Below are 24,844 nucleotides of genomic sequence, written 5' to 3'. Positions count from 1 at the left end.
GCACAGGTGCCTTATAAGTTTGTATTACTCTCCATTTTTCTCTGGCCTATAGCCCGACAATACTTTTATATAGATTCAGAGTAGTTGTACTGGTTTTTATATAGAGTACACACAGTAACTGAGACAGATTCACACACATTAACAAATAATGAGACTGCACTGAAAGTGAGAATTTTGTGTGGATCACCTGTACTGTCTGAAGACAGGCAATTCAGAGCGAGAGGTCTCCTCGATAAGTGGTGTCACAATATTTTCGATCATTTCTGTCAACACAGTGAATGTTGGCTCCACAATGAAATCAATGAATCCTACAAAAACAGACATTCATAATTGGCACAGTTTTTTTAAATTCTTCCACTTAATTCAAGAAACAAATGTTTATTAGAGCCTTCTATATTACACACAAAAATTGACATTTATAGTTAGTTTCATCATGTGAATAATCACATGGAAGAAGGAAGCAGAATCATAGATTCATCACATTTTCAAACCTATGAAGTTAGGGACAAGAATTCCTGATCAAGTACCAATTATTAGCAGCCCCTAAGAGAACGACAAATTGATCATGTATAATTACAACCTGTAATGCAAACTGTCGACCAATCAAAAAATGATATGGCAACATGGCATTTAGTTGTTTAGGAAGGGGGGGAAGTTTTAGGAGTTATGGCGGTGTTTTGAGATATGAGAGATTTGCGACGTTTACTCATAATACAAGTCAGAACTTTATAAAAAAAAAAAAAGAAAAAAGAAAATTGTGTTTTCAAAATTGGAGTTCAAGTTAATTTTACCAATAGTGTTAACATACTACACAGGTCATGAAGAAGACTTTTTTTAAATTTTCATAAGTGGGCTAAAGCAGAGGTCTCCAACCTTTTTTGCGCCACGGACCGGTTTATGCCCGACAATATTTTCATGGACCGGCCTTTAAGGTGTCGCGGATAAATACAACAAAATAAAACTAGCACCGGTACCGAAAAAAAGAAAATTTATTCATAACACACGTGAAAAGACCAAGGAAAACCGAGTAAACGATAAAAACGATAACAAAATAACGCTGAAAACCGATAAAAACCCTGAAAACTGTACATTTCAGACCTGAGCCTCAACTCTTGCGGCCCGGTACCAAACGACTGACGGACCGGTACCGGTCCGAGGCCCGGGGGTTGGGGACCGCTGGGCTAAAGTACTTCATTAAAAGTAATCTAACGTAAATGTAAATGCTGTAATTTGATTATTTTAATAAACCATGTAACTTGGATGGATTCGATGCTGGTGTGACCACAGTGCACACGTCTGCTGTTGCTCACAGTGGTCCAAGCGACCGCTCAGGGAGTTTGTGTGTTTGCTCAGATACATGAAAAATTAGAGGGAACATTGTCCATAACCAGAGGTTATTACAAGGTAGTATTGCCGGGTGGGGAAAAACAATTTACAACATAAATGGTGGTGTATCAGGGGCTTCTGTTCAGCTCCACTGAGTACAGGGGCCTAAGTAATAGCGGTGGGTGTATTTATACTACTTTTATAGGACTGATATTTTACTTTTCTGCATTATTTTCAGTGAGTTGCTCTTGTTCAGAAACATGTCTGTCAAAAATATTGCTTATCTAACGTACGCGCACTTTGATCAGCCCTTCCTCCTGACTCTACTGTGCTTACGTCTTGATGCAGTAGCAGACTGCTAATTAACTACTACCAATCCACCATTGAGAGCCTTCTGACCTACTGCTGCACACTGTGGTTCAACTGTTATACTGTGGAGGATAAGAGGAAGCTGCAGCGGGTGGTAAATTGCTGGCTGTCCAAAAAACGGTGAGAGCTTTATAAATGGTATATTTCAGCTGAACAGCTGAGAAGCTCATTGGAGCCTCTCTTACCTCCAAACTGTGAAACAGTTTCTTCTCCCAGACTCTTGAACACTCACAGACTGGACTGACACACATAAACATAACTTTATAAATTTCATTACATTTATACAGTCTTAGACAGTCTTAGACTGTATAAATAACTGTATACTGTATACGGCACTGTATAAATACAATTTAATTGAAAATTGAAACTGAATTGAATATTAACTCTTTTGACTTACTAGTATTTTTGTTTCATGATATTCAGATTCCACATTTATCTGTAGGCACTGCAATTCTTCCATAAACGAACTTGAAAAAATATTATTATATTCACTTGGCTGTTATTGGTCACTGACTGCTACTTGACAAAACTTAAAATGTATCCAAAATATGCTAATCCTTTAGAAAGAAGCATTAACTGTATTTAAGAACTTTACCTATTTGGGACTGGGCCACCATGGTGGATTTGCGGTCACAAAGAGGGGAGAAAGGTAGACCCAGCTCCGCTTCCCTATCTCCCTGAAAACAAATGACACCGCTATGTTTACAAAGACAGTTGGCCTCAATAATGTACACTGTAATTCAAATTCGGACGACTTTATTTATCCCCAAGGGGCAATTAAGAGAGACTGACCTTGCCGACCGTACATACAATACACAAACATCACATTGGGGAGACAGGTCAGGCTAGACAGCTGTTACTTTAGCTGGCCGGTCAGCCGCACGAGCAGCGACCCGGAACCGAACAATGGAAAAATGCACAACATCAGGAAGGACAAGGAGAAAAAAGAACTCCCTCCAGACTGAGCTCCTACTGGGAGATCAGTTTGAGAACAGAAAAAAAACCTCCTCAGCGCATAGCACATGAAAAAATCTTAATACACCATTGAAACGCATGACAAGCAACAGGGAAAGGTAAAAGGTGAGAGACAGCCAGTGTAGACAGCGCATCCGGGCCTGCAGCATATGCGCTTGTCCCCTTTGATCCACCGTCTGCATCGGGAGGGAATAAGCATCGAAGGCGTTTGGAAGGGGAGGGGGGATGAATGTATATCTGCATGTGTATATGTAAGAGTTATTATGTGTACAACTAACCAATGCAATTTCCCTGAAACACTGTTTTTAATTCTATTGAATTAGAAAAGTAATGAAGTGACTTAAAAACCTTTATAAAATAAAAGTTCTTTTATTTTATGCCTTTTATTAGACACTATGAACTGAGACGGAATGCAAGCCTCCTCTGAAAACCACATCGACTGAAATGGGAAACAGAATCCACCACAATAGGAGACCCTATGTCTAGTTGGCTGTTGAAGAGTAATGTTATCTGCATGGTAAACTACTGTGGTCAAATAATTAAGTTGCAATAACATTACTCATAGCTTTCTGAAATACCATATTCAGCTGTAATACAACTTGCACATGTGAAGTGTTTAAGTTTAATTAAAGAACTGCAGTAGATTAATATTCCTATTTTTGCAGTCAGTCCTAAACATTAATTGTTTTCCTGTGTGTGACTATAGTGTAATTGCAGATGCAGATTACAGCAAAACAAAGCTCAAGGTTTTTTTTATTTGTTTGTTTCTTTTTTGGCAGCATATGAAAACTTCTAGGGTCCTTACTTCAGTAGATGGGCAAGGTGTAAATAAGTCTGTACATACTTCTGTTCCATTTTTGACTTGATGATTGAGTGGTTATTTCATGTCACAGAAATTTTGTTTGAGCATGTGTGTGTACAAGTATATCCAGCTATCTGTGTATATGTATATATTGGTTTGTTTATTTTATGTGTCCGATAAAAGGTTATCATCATTATAGTATGGCTCCCACTTCCTTTACACAATAAAGTGTCAATGGAGGGTGAACTGGACATGTGTGTGCTTAATAAACTGGCAAATTACAGCAGGATTTTCCTATCCTCGGTCAGAAGGCACAGGTGACTTATATGATGAAAGAGAGGGTCCACAGCAATGATAATTAGGGTTCCTTTAATCCAAAGCATTTCCAGAAGTGAATTTGTGTGAGTATATATATGTGTGTGGTTCTGTAAAATAACAGAAATTACAATTAGCAAACAATTAAAGTCAACCAAACTGGTCTAAATAATACAGAAAGGGTTGAACAGAAATGACTAAACACCACCCCCTGGTGGACACAAATGGGCTGCTGCACAGGGATAGACTCCATCTTTACTTTGGGCAGCTCAGTTCCCAAGGGTGGCGCCATTTTGGTCAAATCAGCGTGAATATACAGTGTCTTGTGGCTACACAAACCGCTGGAAAACTCTATAAAAGCATCACACAATGTACATAGGCAAGTATATGATAAGTTACAACCATAGAACAAACAAATACAAGGCACTTACTTATCATTCACGCACACGCACGACACATGTTCAGTACAACAGCCCAGCTCCACCAGCGCTATCACGGTGAACCAGCGCAAACACAAACAAAGGATGGGAGGAATGTACCATCTTAGCAGTGGTTAGAGGGGGTCCGTGGAACAGTCTATATACACAAATCACAGGGGTTTTATACAGCCGCCCCCTAATGTGTATAGCACATTAGTAAACATTAAAAAAAACCATGTGAATATAACTAAGGACATTCAGCTGACAGTTCAGGTAAAGTGATAAGTTTTGACACAGGCCGTTGGTATTTATGTTCCCCAATGGCGACTTCAGCTACTCGCACCTGTCCATCCGGGCTGGGAAACACCTGTGTTACCTGTCCTACGGGCCAGGAAGCCCGTGGGAGCTGATAGTCCACCACCATGACAGTCTGTCCCACTCTCAAAGGTGGAGTAGTCTGGTTCCACTTCTGGCGAGGCTGCAGTCCAAGTTCTTCTCTGTTGCCATAAACTGCCTGGGGAAGGGAAGCATCACGCCGCCCCATGAGCAACATATTTGGCGTGATCGGATCAACATCTGCAATATCCGAGGAAACGTATCCCAGTGGCTTGGAATTAAGTATGCCCTCTACTTCAATAAGAACAGTAAGCAACAAATCCTCTGGCACCGCTTGACCTTTGAGAGCAACTTGAAGTGCAGATTTGACTGAACGGATCTCCCGTTCCCAGGCTCCCCCAAAATGTGGAGCATGCGGAGGGTTGAAGTGGAAAGTGATGCCCTGTTCACTGAGCTTCTCCTGTAGTCGTGGCTCCATCGCTTTGAATGCCTCCTGCAGCTTTCTGTCTCCTCCTCTGAAATTGGTGCCCTGATCACTCAGTATTTCAAAGGGTTTTCCTCTTCGAGCAATAAATCTGCGCAGAGCCATGAGAAAGGAGTCAGTGTCCATACCAGTGAGAAGGTCGAGGTGAATGCAGCGGGTCGTAAGGCATTTAAATATAATGCCCCACCGTTTCTCTTGTCTCCTCCCTACCTTTATAGTGAAAGGGCCAAAACAGTCAATTCCTGTGGACCAGAATGGCGGCTGATTTAATCGCAAGCGGGTAGCAGGGAGATCAGACATCTTCGGTGAAACAGGCTTGGCTCTCCACTTCTTACACTCCAAACAGCGATACTGATGCTTCCTTATGGCCTGTCTGCCTCTTAAAATCCAATACCTGCGTCTCAATTCGGCAAAGACACGTTCTGGGCCAGGATGCAGGAGATGTGTATCATAGTCTTTGATGATGAGCTGAGTAGTAGGATGGTCTGGTGACAACACGATAGGATGCAGAGTGTCAACATCCATCTGCTCTGCTCGCCGGAGACGTCCACCTACTTGTATGAGGCCAAGCTGACTGTCATATTCGGGAGAAAGGTTGCTCAGTCTGCTGTCTTTGTACACCTCTTTCCCAGATTTAAGTGTGTGTACTTCAACAGGGAAGCTATCTTGTTGTGCCTGTTTGAGAATTTGAACTTCTGTCTCTAGTCGTTGTGCCGCTGACATAGGGAGGACAGCCGCCCCGTGAGAAGACAGGTAGGTGGCCTGCACCAAATCAGCCCAGGTGTTGTATGCAGGATCAGACTGTGCCAAATCTGTAGTGACATAGGCACAGAAAGCTGATTTCTTTAACTCAGTATTATCTTCAGTGTCTGTACTCACAGTAGGTCGTGCTGGCCACTGCTCGGATGCTTGTCTCAGGAAGGGGGGCCCATCCATCCACTGGCTAGGTTTTGACAGCTCACGTAATGGATTTCCCCAGGTGATGTCATCTGCTGGGTTCAAAGCCGAGGGGACATACCTCCAGCTGGCGGCCTCATTCAGCTCCTGTATTTCGGCAATACGAGTATCTACAAACATTTTATAGTGGCAGGACTCGGACTGGATCCAGTTCAACACAGTGGTAGAATCGGTCCATAAAGTAGTCTCACTAATGGGCAGAGTAAGCTCACTGAGGAGGAGTCTAGACAGTTGTGCGCCAGCCAGTACGGCACACAGCTCTAAACGGGGAATTGACAGTTTCTTGCGGGGGGCTACACATGATCTGGCCATGATAAAGGCAGTATGGACCTCATGTTCTGTTGATTTAAATCTCAAATATGCCACTGCTCCGTAAGCACTCTCTGATGCATCACAGAATACATGCAGCTGGAAAGTTCCCTCTTGGGTTGCTGGGGCTGTGTAGCATCTAGGCAGACAGATTTCTGGTAGATACTGTAGCTCACTCACCCACTCTTGCCACCGCTGGAGTAACTCGCCCTCGATGGGATCATCCCAGTTCCTGTCGTTCTGCCACAGACGTTGAACAATAACCTTTGCCCGGGTCGTGAAGGGGATGATGAAACCCAGTGGGTCATATTGAGAGGCGAGGATGCTGTAGATGTTTCTCATGGTTGACTCCTGAGGAACCACTGGCCGACATCTGTAGGCGATCTGGTCTGTGGAGCAGTGCCATGCCAAGCCTAAGGTTGGTTCTTGGGGATCTGGTTGGTGTTCAGTCAACCACAGCTCGCAGGTAGGGGACTTTGCTTCAGAGGGGAGATGAGCAATGGCCTCTGGGTAGTTACTGGCCCACTGTCGGATTTCGAAACCACCAGTAGATAGCAACTCTCTGATGTTATCGACAAGTGGTCGTGCCTGCAAAGCAAAGGGCAGAGATTGCAAACAGTTATCGACATAAAATGAGCGCAGCACGGAGTCTAGTACTTGTTCATTGCCATCTTTATGATCCTGCACATGGCGCTGAAGGGCATACGTGGCACAACAGGGGCTGCATGTGGTTCCAAAGGGCAGGACACACCACTCATAAATGTCCGGGCTCCGATCTCTTTCCATATCTCTCCACACGAATCTCAGCAGGGGCCGGTCATGCGGAAGAAGCCGCACCTGATGGAACATACCTCGTATGTCCCCACTCACAGCAACAGGGTGCTCCCTAAATCTCAACAGGACACCTATTAAGGATGGACCGAGAGTTGGACCTGGTAGCAGCTGATCGTTAAGGCAGTCTTGCCTGTATTGGAAGGAACAGTTGAAAACTATCCTAGGCTTATTGTTATGATGCACAATATGATGGGGAATGAACCAGGATTCATCTGTGCGGTTTGCCTCTTCGGGAGTGAGTTTTCTTACATAACCTGCTTGTTCCAGTTTGTGTATTTCTGCATTGTACACAGCCGCTAGATCGGGATCTTTAATCAGGCGCTTCTCTGTGGACCGAAGGAGAGCCATCACTGCGTCATGGTCAGTTCGTAGTTTAGTGGAGTCTCTGCGGCGGAGCAGAGGAGTAGCTTAGCGAGCTATTCCATCCACCTGTACACGTTCTGTGGTTTTCTGCAGTAACTCCAGTGCCTCTTTGTCTTGTTTAGAGCGAGTTACCTCTTTCTCTGATCGAAAGGGGAGCACATCTAACTGCCACAGCTTCTCAACGTTCTGTCTTAGCGCTTGAGAGGGAGTTGGTAACAGGGATGTGTGCAGACATGAAGCTTCAGTAGGTAGATGTAGAAAGGTAGCCGGGCCCTGGATGGCCCAACCGAGGTTAGTGTTGACAGCAACAGGGCTGCCTAGTGGACCAACTTTGACAGGTGACAGAGGGGTGATGAGCTGGACATTATCTGAGCCTATAAGAAGCATAGGCTGCACATCCTTAAATGCTTTGATGGGAACGTCGGCCAGATGTGGATATCTCTGACGGAGTATGTCCACTGGACAGGATTGTTTTGCCAGATTAAGTTCTTTAGCAGTAAAAACACGTCTGATGTGATGTTTGATTTGGGGAGAGCTGGGTGCGCTTAGTTCAAAAGAAACGGATGCGCCTTGTAACTCTGACACCTCCTGCCTGATGGTTCGTAGTTTGAGGGACTCCTCTGTGATATTTAATTGCAGGTAATGAACCGCTGCAGATAGAACAATAGTCCGCTCTGATCCATCGTCAAGAATGGCGTAGGTGGACAGAGATCGCCCATTATTGTGGAGGGTAACTGGGACCACTTTAAGCATGACTCTAACTGAATGAGGGACTTGGTCCAAATACACCATGCTGGAGGCTGTACTCAATGTCAGGATACTCCTGTTTGAGCTGGAGGCAGCTTCATGAAGGATCTGCAGGTGTTGTTCTCCACAGGTGGCACAAGGTTTCTTCAGATTGCAACTGTCAGGCTGGTGACTCCGACCACATCTCCAGCATCTCTTATTGTCATTAATCCACGTAATAATCTGTGTAGTACTCAGCTTACTGAAGTCAGAACAGGAACTCAAGTAATGTTCTGTACTGCTACAGAAGGGGCAGTAGGGCTTAAATTTCTCTCTTTTCTTCCCTTTCATAGGTTCTTTACTGTCAGTAGGGGCTGAAGTGGTATTAGCCGTCGGTGTTGTAGGCTTGTCAGTGCCATAGTAGACTGATGAGGATGTCTTTAATGGTCGTGATAATAATAATAATAATAATGATGGATTGGATTTATATAGCGCTTTTCAAGGCACCCAAAGCGCTTTACAATGCCACTATTCATTCACTCTCGCATTCACACACTGGTGGAGGCAAGCTACGGTTGTAGCCACAGCTGCCCTGGGGCAGACTGACAGAAGCGAGGCTGCCATATCGCGCCATCGGCCCCTCTGGCCATCACCAGTAGGCGGTAGGGTAAAGTGTCTTGCCCAAGGACACAACGACCAGGACAGAGAGTACGGGGATCGAACCGGCGACCTTCCGGTTACAGATGCGCTTCCCAACCCCCTGAGCCACGGTCGCCCCATGACTTGTCTCTACGATCTGAGCGGGGTTTATCAGATATGTAGCTTTCTGTAGCCCTTCGTGATATCTGTATGGCCTGTGACTTCCTCTCCAACCACTGTGCAAAGTCAGGGAGAGTATAGGTGTTAGCTGAGTCACTCTGCAAGATGCCCTTTGCAAGACAATATTCAGCAAAACTGTCTTGATAGGAGAAGGGGAGTTTACTCAAAAGCCTGTCCACATGGGAGCCACACTCTAGTTCGCTCTTAGCAGCTCCTTCCATGGAGTTTAGTAGTCCCACCAAACTACTAACTGATAGAGCAAAGTCTTCAAACCCCTGTGCATCTCCAGCTTTCACTGTAGGAGCTCTCAAAATGTTGTTAATTTCACCTTGTACTAATTGGCGTGGTTGTCCATAGCGCTGCTGTAGAGCCTGCATTGCTTTAGTGAAGGGCATAGGGTCATGCACATACCTCTTTGCAAGCTGAAACGCAGGAGGAAACTTTAGATGATCCAGCAGTACTTGGAATTTGTAATCCTCAGACAGATGTGGGTGTGGTCCCAAAACTCCGTCCAGACCTTTCTTCAGTAGCAGGAAATCACTCTCTTTTCCTGTGGTGAAGCGGATCAGGTTGGGTTTAGGGATGCCATAAGAAGAGGAAATAGCCATCTCCATCAAGTTCGGTCTCTGAGAGGAAAGCAGGGATGAGGAGTGTTGTGGGCTGCTCTGAATTACATCATGCTGTGAACTGACAGGTGGCGGTGCAGCTGGAGCAGGATGCTGATAGGTATACTGTGAGCTAACAGCAGGTGGCAGCACTGGTGTAACGTATGGCTGACTGAGAGGTGGGCCTGAATTCCAAGGCGGATAACCTGGAGAGGGCATGCCAGGCGGCAGCGTGACAGGGTACTGCATAGTGCCAGGGATACTAAACTGAGCAGCACTGTGTGGCACAGACCACTGTGGGATTGATGACTGCCGATTCAGGTCTCTTTGTTGATACCAGGGAGGATGTGGCTGATCTGTTGCTGTAAATGCAGACCGGGGTACGACTGGTGTTGGCTGAGCAGCTGATGGCATAGAAGAGTGGACGTATAGAGGGGGCTGAGGAATAGGTCGGTTAACAGGGAGAGTAGGAGCTGTTGACTGTAATATTTGAGGGTTATCAACATGATGAGCTGTGGAAGGGGAGGTCTGCTGTACAGTATGAAACTGAGGGCCAGGTATTACTGGAGATATGGGAGGGATGTTTTCTAGTCCGCCCATAGGAGGAGCTTGTGTAGGATTATTATCCACAGTTAGTAAAGGCATACTATGGCTCCGGACCTGGGTTTGTAACTGTACTTGGGGGGGTCTTTGGCCAAAGTTCAAAGACACTTGTATAGCGCTCTGTATCTCCCTCATCTGCTCCTGTACCTGAGTAACACACTGCTCCATCCTCCTTATTCTCTCCATCTCTGGTGAGCCGTCGATGCCAGCGGTTTGGTGTATTGGAGTAGCTGCGTTAGTATTCGGTGGAACTGGGTTAGTCGGCTGTGGGGGATAGGTCCAGATGAAGTCATCCAGATATCTTGGAGCCCTATGTGGTCTCCTGGGCCGGGCACCTTGTTGTTCTTCATCATATCGGGATGTCGCCATGTTAGGAAAAGCTGTAATTAATCCGGCTCGAAGGACCACTTGAACTGGACATGTGTGTGCTTAATAAACTGGCAAATTACAGCAGGATTTTCCTATCCTCGGTCAGAAGGCACAGGTGATTTATATGATGAAAGAGAGGGTCCACAGCAATGATAATTAGGGTTCCTTTAATCCAAAGCATCTCCAGAAGTGAATTTGTGTGAGTATATATATGTGTGTGGTTCTGTAAAATAACAGAAATTACAATTAGCAAACAATTAAAGTCAACCAAACTGGTCTAAATAATACAGAAAGGGTTGAACAGAAATGACTAAACACCACCCCCTGGTGGACACAAATGGGCTGCTGCACAGGGATAGACTCCATCTTTACTTTGGGCAGCTCAGTTCCCAAGGGTGGCGCCATTTTGGTCAAATCAGCGTGAATATACAGTGTCTCGTGGCTACACAAACCGCTGGAAAACTCTATAAAAGCATCACACAATGTACATAGGCAAGTATATGATAAGTTACAACCATAGAACAAACAAATACAAGGCACTTACTTATCATTCACGCACACGCACGACACATGTTCAGTACAACAGCCCAGCTCCACCAGCGCTATCACGGTGAACCAGCGCAAACACAAACAAAGGATGGGAGGAATGTACCATCTTAGCAGTGGTTAGAGGGGGTCCGTGGAACAGTCTATATACACAAATCTTAGGGGTTTTATACAGAGGGACTAGGAGGTAGGTGCTAATTTTTCAGGTGACTACCTGTCTGAAGAACTCCTCAAGCAGGGATGTTGTCCAGCGATGATGGAGGTCCCAGCATTTGGCAGGGTGGCTGATGTCAGCAGTGTGCAGCAGCAATGATAAAGCCTTTGGTTTGTCAATCCTGTGAATAAAGAGTAGTTAGTCACTGGTGGTTGACTAACTACTGGTACTTTTCGAGTGCAATGAAACTTCCAAGAGTAAGATCTAGAGAGAAACCATGATTGCTAAATCAGTTTCATCTTTTCCAAGGGAAAAAAGAATTATTGAAAGTAAAGCTAAAGATTGGCCATTGGCTTTTGGATATAGAGACTCTGTAAATAAGATCAGAATTTTCCTGATTTTCAGCAAACATCCATCAAATATGATAGCTACACATTAACGTTGCTGACAGTATTTAACAAAAATATCTTTATCCCAGTCTTTCATACATTACTGCTGATTATAATAAGAGTTTGGAAGCCATTACTCACGCCTCAGACTGCTGCAGGAGGCTTTTCATGGCTTTGATCTGCTGAAAGTGGCAGGACATGTCAGTGGCCAATACCATATCCACTACTAAGGCTCGCAGTTCTCTGAAAAAATAAATGTAGAAAGTAAAATATTCCAAAAATAGAAATAATAGCAACCTGAAAGGATTAGGATTCAGGAACTGAATCTGAAATCTGTCATTTAACAGAATTTTTCATAAATGATACAGTATTTTCCTGTTATTTTTAAATATGTGAAATATCAACACGATTATTTTAAAAAAACTGTCAAAGTCTGTAAATTAACATGAGTAATGAAAAATAAAATAAAAAAACTGTACCTGTAAATAAACATGTTTTACATTTTTAAATAAACTTTTTACACAGAAAAAGAGTGCAAAAATACAGTTGCAAGTTTAACATAATTTCATATATTTTTACCTTGTTTATTTAAAAGATAAAATTGTTGAATTCTAATTTTGTGCAGTAAATACACATTCAAATGCACATTTGGTGCATTGAGCGTAAAATGACCCCAAAATGCTACTAAAAGAAGTGAAGTTTCTGTAATTTTATGTGGGTTTGTTAACTAACAGGTATGTTGTGAAATTATAGAAGTTTGGTGGGGAAATGATATGAATGATTTTTTTCAAGAGTATATAACATCTACTAGAATTAGTAAAATGCCAAAAGGTACAACTACGGTAATCTATAAATGGTGTATGCTATATTACCAAAATTGGTAAAATAACAGAAAAATAATACAAATAGAAATACATAATCATTATTATTTTTAAAATATCACCTTATTTTATGTCTTGATGCATGCTCAATCATACAGTTAAGTAAATCCCAAAAGGTTGATTTTGTTCCTTTGGACGTAGAGTTTTCAGTGGGAGAAACGTTTCATCACTCATCCAAGTGACTTCTTCAGTCTCAGCTGACTGCAGGTTTCCCCATTCTTATAAACAATACATTTGCACAATAACTGAAACCAGCCCACTGAATGAACAATGGGCTGTGAGGTCAATTCCTTGATCATTGCAAATTCTCATGACCATCTACAACGACTGATCAAAGCCCATTGATCATTGATCAAAGTGATCAATGGCCATGAGTGCCATTGACAGAGAGTTGGGGAAGGGCTGGAATCACAGCATTGAAAGATGTACTCTTAGGCCCCCTCCTCGATTCAGAGATGGTCTTTCCCTTTTCACATATATGGCCTTCTTGACTAGCTGCTCAAACCAGTGTTCCTCCTCACAAATCCTCATCATTAAAAGAGTGACCACTGGCCTGTAGGTGTAAATGGACTGTGAAGTCCGCAGTCTATTTACATGAAAAAAATCAATCAATTAATCAAGGCTTTATTCGCCACGTTCAGGTTGCACTGCAGTGAAATAGGACCCCCCCCACCGACCTTACACACAACACAGACATCACATGGGGATACAGGTCGGAGATCGGTAGCGTTACAGAAAAAAACCCACTGAAATATACACTACAATGGGAAAGTACAAGAGGAAAAAAAGAGACCTCTACTCATGCTGGGCTCCTGGGAGGACAGCATGAGAACAGGAAACAAAAAAACTCCTCTGCACAAAAAAGCACATAAATGTCCACAGCACAACATTATGGAACACGTGACAAGCCACAGGGTCGGGTGGGGGGTGAGGAGTAATCCGAAGCAAACAGCAGCCATCCTGCCCAGCGCTACCATTCCAGCGCGGGCTCAGACCCGCCGTGTTCCCAGGAGGGAACAAGCATCGAAGGCGTTTGGAAAGGGAGGGGGATGAGTGTGTGCATATCAGTGTATATGTATGTAGGCTAAGTAAACAGTCTACCAGCCAACCCAGGTGGCCTTGCATGGAATGGGAAGGAACAGACTAAACACAGTCGTTATCAGGGTGTTTTTGTTCGGCTCCAGCCTTGCGATCGCAGCTGGCGCCGAAAGGGTATCCGCATGAAATGATGGTGCTTTTTACTTTAGTGCGAACAGCTCATATGACTTTCAAAGCAGTTCTAACAGTCCAACACTGGTCTCTCAATCTCCCGTTGGAGAGCCGCGAGCTTCGCCATGATGTTATCAAACTTGCGCTCTGTGATGTTGTCATTCTTGTGCTCAAAGAGCCGATTCTGAGAACTCACGACCACAGTGAGCCTTCCCAAGATGTCATCCAATTTCTTCTTCTTCTTGGCTCTTGGCGAAGGCGGTCACACTTTTCTCCTCTCCTCCTTCCCCTTATCTTCCCTGCTTAGCCTCTTGTGTCCTTTTCTTGTCTCGTGTGTATTACTTTCCCTTGAACAGTCTCCCACTGTCGTTCTCTAAAACCTAAAAGAGAATTATGGATTTGATCAACTGGTCTCTGAATGCTATTGACACCCTTTTCTCAACGAGAAGTCTGGGCTCGGGAGAGCCCGAGTGCCCTGGAGGGACTTTCCCTGCCGGATACACGATGGACGGGTGGCAGAACTGGAGGGTCATGTGCCTGGCGGGACTGTCGATCGAGGACGCTGAAGATATCTACCTATTCGGAACCATGATAACAGGGTTCTTGCTGATCGGAGCTGGCTTGGCCCTGGCTTATCGGAGAATTAAGAGAGCGGAACCGGCTGTTCAAACCCCCTCAAGGCTGCCCGCTGGAATCGAAGCGATGGGACGAGGCGCGACCTCTCACAATGAACGCAGCATGGTTAACACCTTGGAGACGCTTACAGCTGCCGTGAAGACTCAAAATAACACCATTGAGCGTATGTTGGGATACATCAAAGAGAGGCCTGCTCAAAATGAGACCCTTGAGCGAAAGTTGTGGGGTCTCAGAATCAAAAGAATGACAACACCACGGAACAGAAGTTTGATACCATCACGGGGAGGCTCGCGGCTCTCCAACGGGAGATTGAGAGACCAGTGTCGGAGTGTTAAAGAAGAGCTTTAAAATTCTCCTGAGCTGCTCGCATAAAAGAAAAATCAACAACATCAACATGCGGACACCACGGCGCCAGCTGCACGGGCCCAAGGCTGGAGCCGAAAAAAAACTCCCTGATAACGACTGTGTGATGACTATTCTTCCCATCCCATGCAAGGCCACCTGGGTTGGCTAGCAGACTGTTTACTTAGCCTGATAGGGTGAAGGACACCGTCTCGGCTGAACTATGGACACGCACACACATACACTTACACTGATAAGCATTCACACATCCCCCTTCCCCTTCCAATGCCTTCGATGCTTATTGCCTCCTGGGAACACGAGGCGGGTCTGGGCCCGCGCTGGAAAGTCGGGGCAGTGGCAGGATGGCTGCTGTGTTGCCTGGGATTACTCCTTATCCCCTACCCAACCCTGTTGGTGGTCACGTGCTCTATAATGTTGTACTGTGGACATTTATGTGCTTTTCTGTGCAGAGGAGTTTTTTTGTTTCCTGTTCTCATGCTGTCCTCCTGTAGCCCAGCATGAGTAGAGGTCTCTTTTTTTCCTCTTGTACTTTTCCCATTGTAGTGTCCATTTCAGTGGTTTTTCTGTAATGCAACCGTTCTCTGACTTGTATCCCCATGTGATGTCTGTGTTGTGTGTGTAAGGTCGGGGGGCGGGTTCATTCCACTGCAGGGCAACCTGCCACTGCATGTGGCGAATAAAATTTTGAATTGAATTGAATTTGCGCTCAGAGATGTTATTCCGAGCGAGCCCTTCCAAGATGTAATCCAGTCTGCACTCAGAGATCTTATTCTGAGTATTCACAGCAGCCGTAGCCTTTCCAAGATCTTATCCGTGCTGCACTCAATGAGCCCATTTTGAGAAACTCACGCCTCTCCCATCGTCTCAATCCCCGCGGGCAGCCTTGTGGGGGTTTGAACAGCCGGTTCCGCTTCTTTAATTCTTCGATAAGTCAGGGCCAAGCCAGCTCCGATCAGCAAGAACCCTGTTACCATAGTTCCGAATAGGTAGATATCTTCAGCACTCAGGCTCACCCAAGCCCAAACTTCTCGTTGAGAAAGGGGTGTCAATTGCATTCAGGGACCAGTTGATCAAATCCATAATTCCTCTTTTAGGTTTTAGAGAACAGACTGTGAGAGAGTGTTCCAGGGAAAAGTAATACAAAAAAACACGCGACTAGACAAGGACATAAGAGGCTAAGCAGGGAAGCTAAGGGAGAGGAGGAGGAGGAGAGGAGAAAAGTGCCACCGCCTTTTGTCGAAAAAGAGGATGCTGTGATTTCAGCCATTCCTCTTGGGAAGTTGGGCAAGTGCAGGGACACTTTATAGATAAATATGAATGAAAAGTACAGTTAAGATGACAGCATGCATAGATGCAGCGGCTTACTGTTCTTCATGTTTGATGCTTTGTTTTCTATATTTTATACATGTATATGTGCGGGTGTATGTGGCTTTTTACTACTGTATGTCTGGCAAGGTCGTTAGGGCCTTCTGAGTTTGGGATTACACTGTGCCAGGAACATCAAGTGGGACTATCATCACTTCCACAGCATTCCAGAGGATATAATAAGAACTCCACAGTGTCCATGGTTGGTTCTTCCCAGTGGCCAGCAGAGGAAGTGTAAACACGGGAGGCAAAGGCGAGGCCGCAGGGTGGGCCCACTAGCAAGGCTAAAGAAAGCCACTGCTTCTGAGCATTTTCCTCTCCATTAAGTCCATAATCAACAGAATCAATGAACTGAGAACACGGGCTCCAGTCAACAACTGTGTACGGGACAGTAGCATTGTATTACTCACAGAGATTTGGCTACAGCAATCAATACCAGACTTGGCTACTGAGTTAGCATGCTGCACTGTCCAGACAGAAACAGCCACTCCAGTAAGAACAGAGGAGAGGGTTTATGCTTATGTATGCATCTACATGAATGCAAACATTGGAAGGCAGGAGCAGCCCAAGCCTAATGGTGCAGGAATATGCTGGCCTAAGTCTTTGCTAAGATCTTCAATGCTTCAATCCTGCCATGCCTAAAGTAGTCCACAATCGTCCCACTGCCTAAACAGACCAACATTAGCAGCCTCAACGACTACCGACCAGTTGCTCTAACACCCGTTGTAATGAAGTGTTTCGAGAAACTGGTCTGACGCCACATCATGTCCTGCCTGCCACCTGCACTCGACCTACTTCAGTTGGCATAATAGATCAACTGAAGATGCTATTGCTACAACGCTCCACACCACCATATCCCACCTGGAACAACAGGGGAGTAACACCAGGCTGCTCTTTGTTGACTTTAGCCATATCTTAAGATGTATGCAGTATGAAGTTTACTTCCAACAAAGGAAAAGGAAAACAAAAAAGCTGAAACTTATGGAACCTGAACTGGAAATATAAACTAGGAATAGGAAACGCTGGGAAACGTGAGAAAAGTAAACTCTCAGGAGGTAACAGGAGGTAACTGATCCTTGAAATACAAGGACCAGGACTAAGATGCATGAGCTTGACTTAGAGTTAGACAATGAGACATGACTGACTGGCACAGGAGGCATTGACATAATAGAGAAAAGAGATTAGGATAGACTGGAGGCATAAGGGTACTAACACAATCAAACAAGAATCAAGAACAAGAAATATAGATAACAAAAGCACTATGAAGTACAAAATTAAGACCAAATAATACAAGCACTGAAGAAAAGTTTCTTAAATTGAAAAGTCCACAACAGAAACTCAAAAACTGGGACAGGACCATGACAGATGTGGAGCAGCTACACAAATTGAGAATATTTGAATACTGTTTACTGTTTACCTCCACTCTTCCTTTGAAAGATTAGAGAGAATATTCATTTCCTCATTATCATGTAGAAGGCGATAGACAGCGCTGACGTGATGGTTCTCTAAAACAGCTCGGTCATTGTAAAATAGTGCCGTGTCTGACCTGCAAATGCCACAGAACATTAGTCATCACAGAATTTTTTTCTTGTTTGGTAATATATATATATATACAGGGAGTGCAGAATTATTAGGCAAGTTGTATTTTTGAGGAATAATTTTATTATTGAACAACAAACATGTTCTCAATGAACCCAAAAACTCATTAATATCAAAGCTGAATGTTTTTGGAAGTAGTTTTTAGTTTGTTTTTAGTTTTAGCTATTTTAGGGGGATATCTGTGTGTGCAGGTGACTATTACTGTGCATAATTATTAGGCAACTTAACAAAAAACAAATATATACCCATTTCAATTATTTATTTTTACCAGTGAAACCAATATAACATCTCCACAGTCACAAATATACATTTCTGACATTCAAAAACAAAACAAAAACAAATCGGCGACCAATATAGCCACCTTTCTTTGCAAGGACACTCAAAAGCCTGCCATCCATGGATTCTGTCAGTGTTTTGATCTGTTCACCATCAACATTGCGTGCAGCAGCAACCACCGCCTCCCAGACACTGTTCAGAGAGGTGTACTGTTTTCCCTCCTTGTAAATCTCACATTTGATGATGGACCACAGGTTCTCAGTGGGGTTCAGATCAGGTGAACAAGGAGGCCATGTCATTAGTTTTTCTTCTTTTATACCCTTTCTTGCCAGCCACGCTGTGGAGTACTTGGACGCGTGTGATGGAGCATTGTCCTGCATGAAAATCATGTTTTTCTTGAAGGATGCAGACTTCTTCCTGTACCACTGCTTGAAGAAGGTGTCTTCCAGAAACTGGCAGTAGGACTGGGAGTTGAGCTTGACTCCATCCTCAACCCGAAAAGGCCTCACAAGCTCATCTTTGATGATACCAGCCCAAACCAGTACTCCACCTCCACCTTGCTGGCGTCTGAGTCGGACTGGAGCTCTCTGCCCTTTACCAATCCAGCCACGGGTCCATCCATCTGGCCCATCAAGACTCACTCTCATTTCATCAGTCCATAAAACCTTAGAAAAATCAGTCTTGAGATATTTCTTGGCCCAGTCTTGACGTTTCAGCTTGTGTGTCTTGTTCAGTGGTGGTCGTCTTTCAGCCTTTCTTACCGTGGCCATGTCTCTGAGTATTGCACACCTTGTGCTTTTGGGCACTCCAGTGATGTTGCAGCTCTGAAATATGGCCAAACTGGTGGCAAGTGGCATCTTGGCAGCTGCACGCTTGACTTTTCTCAGTTCATGGGCAGTTATTTTGCGCCTTGGTTTTTCCACACGCTTCTTGCGACCCTGTTGACTATTTTGAATGAAACGCTTGATTGTTCGATGATCACGCTTCAGAAGCTTTGCAATTTTGAGACTGCTGCATCCCTCTGCAAGATATCTCACTATTTTTGACTTTTCTGAGCCTGTCAAGTCCTTCTTTTGACCCATTTTGCCAAAGGACAGGAAGTTGCCTAATAATTATGCACACCTGATATAGGGTGTTGATGTCATTAGACCACACCCCTTCTCATTACAGAGATGCACATCACCTAATATGCTTAATTGGTAGTAGGCTTTCGAGCCTATACAGCTTGGAGTAAGACAACATGCATGAGGAGGATGATGTGGACAAAATACTCATTTGCCTAATAATTCTGCACTCCCTGTATATATATATATATATATATATATATATATATATATATATATATATATATATATATATATATATATAGGTGCAGTGACTCTCAAGCTAGGCGAGTGGCTCCAGCAGATCCCGGGAACAACATCGGAGATCTCTGTCCAGAAGAGCACAGTCCTAGGAACGATACTGCGCAGGTCCCTCAAGCTCCCAAGGACCCGAGCTTGAAGGATTGACCGCCCACAGGGGCGAGCGGGGAATTTTTTTTTTTTATAAAAACAATATTATGATTATCAGATTATCATATGTGATGGAAATTCCTTTTTAATTTATGTATTGATAACGTGTTCTGACAATAGCATATATACCTGAAACTATAGGTATGTGCTTTGGTAAATGGCCTGTATTTGTATAGCGCTTTACTAGTCCCTAAGGACCCCAAAGTGCTTTACACATTCAGTCATCCACCCATTCACACACTGGTGGTGGCAAGCTACATTGTAGCTACAGCCACCCTGGGGCGCACTGACAGAGGTGAGGCTGCCGGACACTGGCGCCACCGGGCCCTCTGACCATCACCAGTAGGCAACGGGTGAAGTGTCTTGCCCAAGGACACAACGACCGAGACTGTCCAAGCCGGGGCTCGAACCGATTACAAGACGAACTGCCAACTCTTGAGCCACGATCACCCACTTTATTCCACGTGGTTAAGTATTGTAGAGTAGGTTAGATATAGACAGGGACACCCAGGCAACATTAGACAATAGACGGCTAGAGAGACCCCTCTCTGGTCCTTCAGGAAGAGGGGGCCTCCCTGGGAGGGCGTTTTACAAGTAAAATTATTTACGACTTTTAAATAACACTAGATCCCCTCAGAAACTGCAATAATTTGAATGTTGCTCAGTAGGAATTACCTGGTCTGAATATGGAAGTTATTAGTAGTCCCTGTATGCTCATAGTCATGGATGGCAGCTGCAAAAATAATGGCAAAGATCTCCAGCTCAGTTAGCCAGTGCTGAAAGAAAGTGAAATGATGCATTTTGTATGTAGTAACAAACAAACAAGCAATAAATATGTACATAATATTGCTTTACACAATTGTTAATATAAAAAAAAATTCAATAGCCACTTAAATCTAAGGCTTCAGGAGTTCTGTGTTTAGATTTGCTTTAAAAGTATACTGGCCTTTCTTGAACTGCAAGATTAATGGACTCCCCAAAGACAAACCTAAAGAATGATCAAAATCTGTACAAAAAAGACAAAGGTATACCGACTATTGGATTGCAGCAGTGTTTCCCCTTTAATGTTTTATCTGGATGTGGGGTAGTTTTAAGGTTTTAAATGTTGTGGCTTGCTAGCAGGTCATAACAGTAAAGAAAAAAAAGAGTCCATTACTTCAAGATATGAAAAAGTCTCTCTTCGAGAACTCGAAAGAAGCAAAGCAGTTTTCCTGGTTACATTTTAAATCACCATTAACCAAGCAAGACTTACCATTATTCCACTCTTAATGAGCAGGTAATGGACCGTTTGTGTGACATCAGCAGCATGTATCAAGTTGTGGTAGGGGTTTTTGTATTTGCTGTATCCCATTTCCAGTGACTCCACAAATGATGTGAGTGCAGAGGTAGGAATCTGATATTGAGACAATGCAGGAGAGAAGCATGATGACTGCTAAATTAAGTCGTATATGATTACATTACTTTGAAAGATAACGCCACATAAAAAACAAAACAAAAAGTCATTTATAGTCTGTATGGGAAATTTTTTTCACAAGGTTATTAAAGTATTGCACTTCTTAAACAAAAATGCAGACCGTGTTGTTTTAGAATTAGAAATTCCCTTTAAAACTTAAAATAATATGAGGGTCAATCATTTAAATGATACATGGAAGCTGTATTTATTTCAGTTTACCTTGAAACGATTAATCAGGTTATATCTGTTGAGCAGTTCAAAGAAGACAATTTTCAGAGCATGGTTTCCGCTGGCATCATTCAGTGCAAACACATCAAACGACCACATATCTACATGCTACAGACACATAGAAACCAGTTTTATTATCATTTGAATAACATAAACGAGTGTGTCCTTGTGTACCTTGTCTTACCTAAGTCATACACAAAATGGCAGTTTTTGTTCCTGCATATTAGTATGGTAGATAGAAAACTTTTTCCCTGGCCTTAATCTGTTAACTCTCTATTGTATAACTTGCTCATGACATTTTAATACTGAGATTAAAACTGAATGCAGAATCACATACATGTCACTGATTTTATTTTTAAAGAAATCACCAAGTACATGTGCATTTATACCTTAAGCATAGTGATGACATTTAGGGAATAACTGAGACCAGTCATGTTGGAGGTTCGTCTGAACATCCTGTAACCCACAGACAAAAGTACACAGCAACACAAGCACACACCAAATGAACTAATGCACTATGCCCAGTATAGTAACTCATTTATTAATTTGAATATGTTACATTTATTTTGGAGAAGGAATAATCAAAGGCAATATTTTTTTTAAAAATCCATCCCCAAAATAGAAGATCCCCAGAGTTTTGAAGCAGTACTGCAATATTAGGCAAAATAATAAAGAAAGATTAACTTTTGTTTATTCTAAATTGTTATTCAGTCTAAGGGGCAAAATAAATATATTCTATAAAAGCCTTGTCAACCTCAATTTTTTTTTACCATTTCATTTTCTATATTGATAAAGTAATGTTTATATTTCTGGCATTACTTCTATAATCTGCGTAATTTATTTTGAGAATAACATGTGTACTGAGTGGTTCAGATTGGCTCCTAAGCCATTCTAATATAATATCTGTTGACCTGAGTTGCGGCCATGATATGCTATTCAAAGGTAAAAGGGTAATTCAAAGCTATTACTAGATACTAAATAGATTTTCTCTGATCACTCCAGTATCCCAAGAGCTCAGAGACAAGTTGTTAGGTTAACTGCTGATTCTTAATTAACTTTTGGGATGTAAGATAGCTAAAGAACATCAAGATAGATTTAAGATTAATTCTAATTGGTGGATGTGACTGGTAGTGCAACAAGTGTTCATCAACTCTAGAGAAATAATATATATGCCAGTCCATTTCTATTGTTTGTGTCTTATCCATGGAAACAAAATGATGCATCTCAGGGCCTTATCCAAATTGTTCACTGTATGTTAATCGAAACCATTACAAGAAAAAAGTACCATTTGGCCGAACTTCTCAACATATGTTTTAGTTACAGAAATGTGTGATGCTTTTTTTTTCAAATAAATAGACAAGAAAATAGAAAAACAAATGTACACTCTTTTTATTGCTACCTAGGCTTCTGTCCTGTTACTATGCTGACTTGTTAAACTGACTTGTATTTTTTATAGCTGTCTTAAGCCAAACCTCTCCACAAAGATCCCAGCCTGTACTGCACGGACGATGCTGCGGAAGTGTGGTTTGTCTTCACTGTGGTGCAGCAACAGGGTTCTCTGCCGTGTAAAAGTGGAGGCCAACCAGTCACGAACCTCCAGTGGTACAGAGTCTGACTGGATATCACTCAGCTCATCATCTTGGTGCCCCAGTTGTCTGCAAGACCATTCACAAAAACACTGAATGTACATTTTCATCTTCTAAAATAATTAATCTATCATCCTCATCTTAAATGAACCAAGCCAAGCCAAGTTTAATTAAAACAGCACTTTAAAATGGTTGTGACCAAAGAGCTTCACATTAAGGACAAAATAAAATAAAATAAAATAAAATAATTTGTAGAGAAACCTGTGAGTGACAATGCTCAGGACTTTTTATGAGTATGCTGTGGCCAGTGCCATCCTCTATGCTGGTAAAAGAGACACCTTTGAAACTTCAGGGTCAGGTCAGGGGTTCAACTCCCAACCAGAGCATCTTTATCCAGAAAAGTTCCCTAGGCTAGACCCCCCAATGTAACCAAGACCACACCACAGTGAACAGTAGATGCTTGGATACAAGATAGACAGCCACAAGGAGCAGTACTGTCATACCTGTCATACCTGAGGCCATGAAAACTGGTCAAAATGGGAGACGCCCCCTAGGCTAGTCAAGAATGACCAAGCTAAGATCCTGTGGGACTTAAAGATACAGACGGACAAGCTGGTGATGGCTAACCACCCGGAAATAATAGTGGTGGACAACCAGAGGAAGATGGCTGTAGCGATAGATGTAGCCATACCAAATGACAGACACATCAGAAAGAAGGACCATGAGAAGCTGGAAAAGTACCAAGGGCTCAGAGAAGAACTCAAGAAGATGTGGAGGGTGAAGGTAACAGTGGTCCCTGTGGTAATTTGAGCATTTGGTGCACTGACCCTAAAGCTAGGTGACTGACTCCAGCAAATCCCAGGAACAAAATCCTAAATCTTTGTCCAGAAGAGCACACTCCTAGGAACAGCAAAGATACTGCGCAGGACCCTCAAGCTCCCAGGCCTCATAATATGTTTGGCATAGCGCAACATATAAAAAAGCTTTATTGCATTGTGAGTATTACATTGTCTTATTGAAATACTGACTATTTTATTTTTCCACCACTGATTAAAGTCTATACATGGGGAAATTAGCTAAAAGCTCCTTACCTGTTTTCCTCAGAACAGAGAGATTCAAGGAGACAGGCAGCAAACTCCAGGTTTTTCTTCAGTTCCACCACAGATGCTTCTCCCTTCTCCAGCTGTTTAACAAGACATCGTAACCTAGAACAAATAGCCCATATCTCAGTATCACCTCAAAACTATTAACACACCATGTGCTTGAGATCTTAACTCTCCCAGAGAACAAATCACTTATTGCCAAAACCAAATGGGAGAAAGGTCTGGAGTATTCCTTTGAAGATAGTGCTGGGTTAACCTTCTTCCAAACCTCCCAAAAATGATGTGGGCTTTATAGATAATTGAGAAATTTTGAGAAAACCTTGGTCTTGTTAGGATAAGTGGCATCCATTTCAGTTTGAATGGAGCAGCTCTCATCTGCAGAAATCTGGCCAAATTTATAAATAATCTCTGGTTCTCTTCCACAGTATGTCTTTTGTCTTGTCTCCCTCCCCTTACTCCCATTTGGTTGCAGCAAAGGGCTGCCCCTCCCTGAACCTGGTTCAGCTGAAGGTGTTAAAAGGGAGTTTTCCCCTCCCATTGTCACCAAAGTGCTTGCTCAAAAGGGGGTCATCTGATGTGTTTTTTCTGTATTACTGTAGTAGTGCCTTTGATTTTGATTTGGTGTTATATAAATAAAATTGAATTGTTTGTATTGAAAACAGATGTGATTAAATTTTATGGCTTAGTATTATGACTAGAACTGGGATGTGCAGAATTAAACAAAATTGTATTTCTTATTTGTGAAACACTGAAATGTCCATGTTCAGAAGAACCCTATGAAAAGACCATCGAGGGAACAGTTCACCCTGCCCGGGACAGGGTTACCAGAGCCCCGCCCTGGAGCCAGGCCCGGGGAGGGTGCCCGAGGGCGAGCGTCTGGTGGCCGGGCATTAGTCCACGGGGCCTGGCTGGGCACAGCCCAAAAAGGGAC

At 43.2% G+C, this 24,844-nt stretch overlaps 1 protein-coding gene across 1 annotated transcript in view; it reads right to left on the bottom strand.

The window, feature by feature from the left end:
* Positions 1 to 24,844, bottom strand: part of pde1ca (phosphodiesterase 1C, calmodulin-dependent a) — a 53,851-nt gene that overhangs the window by 6,000 nt on the left and 23,007 nt on the right. The window contains exons 4-14 of the mRNA XM_084940355.1: positions 23,902 to 24,015; positions 22,697 to 22,879; positions 21,614 to 21,680; positions 21,216 to 21,332; positions 20,796 to 20,936; positions 20,219 to 20,319; positions 17,572 to 17,700; positions 11,842 to 11,943; positions 11,372 to 11,492; positions 2,291 to 2,372; positions 188 to 308 (exon numbers count right to left, since the gene is read on the bottom strand). Coding sequence (XP_084796481.1) covers positions 188 to 308; positions 2,291 to 2,372; positions 11,372 to 11,492; positions 11,842 to 11,943; positions 17,572 to 17,700; positions 20,219 to 20,319; positions 20,796 to 20,936; positions 21,216 to 21,332; positions 21,614 to 21,680; positions 22,697 to 22,879; positions 23,902 to 24,015 — 1,278 coding nt within the window. The remainder of the gene's footprint in view (positions 1 to 187; positions 309 to 2,290; positions 2,373 to 11,371; positions 11,493 to 11,841; positions 11,944 to 17,571; positions 17,701 to 20,218; positions 20,320 to 20,795; positions 20,937 to 21,215; positions 21,333 to 21,613; positions 21,681 to 22,696; positions 22,880 to 23,901; positions 24,016 to 24,844) is intronic.

The sequence above is a fragment of the Perissodus microlepis genome, chromosome 9 (assembly GCF_051167445.1).
Source record: "Perissodus microlepis isolate ML-2025 ecotype Zambia chromosome 9, ASM5116744v1, whole genome shotgun sequence".
NCBI classification, from domain to species: Eukaryota; Metazoa; Chordata; class Actinopteri; order Cichliformes; family Cichlidae; genus Perissodus; species Perissodus microlepis.
Note: the sequence above shows the minus strand (reverse complement) of the source record. Positions and strands in the feature narration are given on the sequence as shown.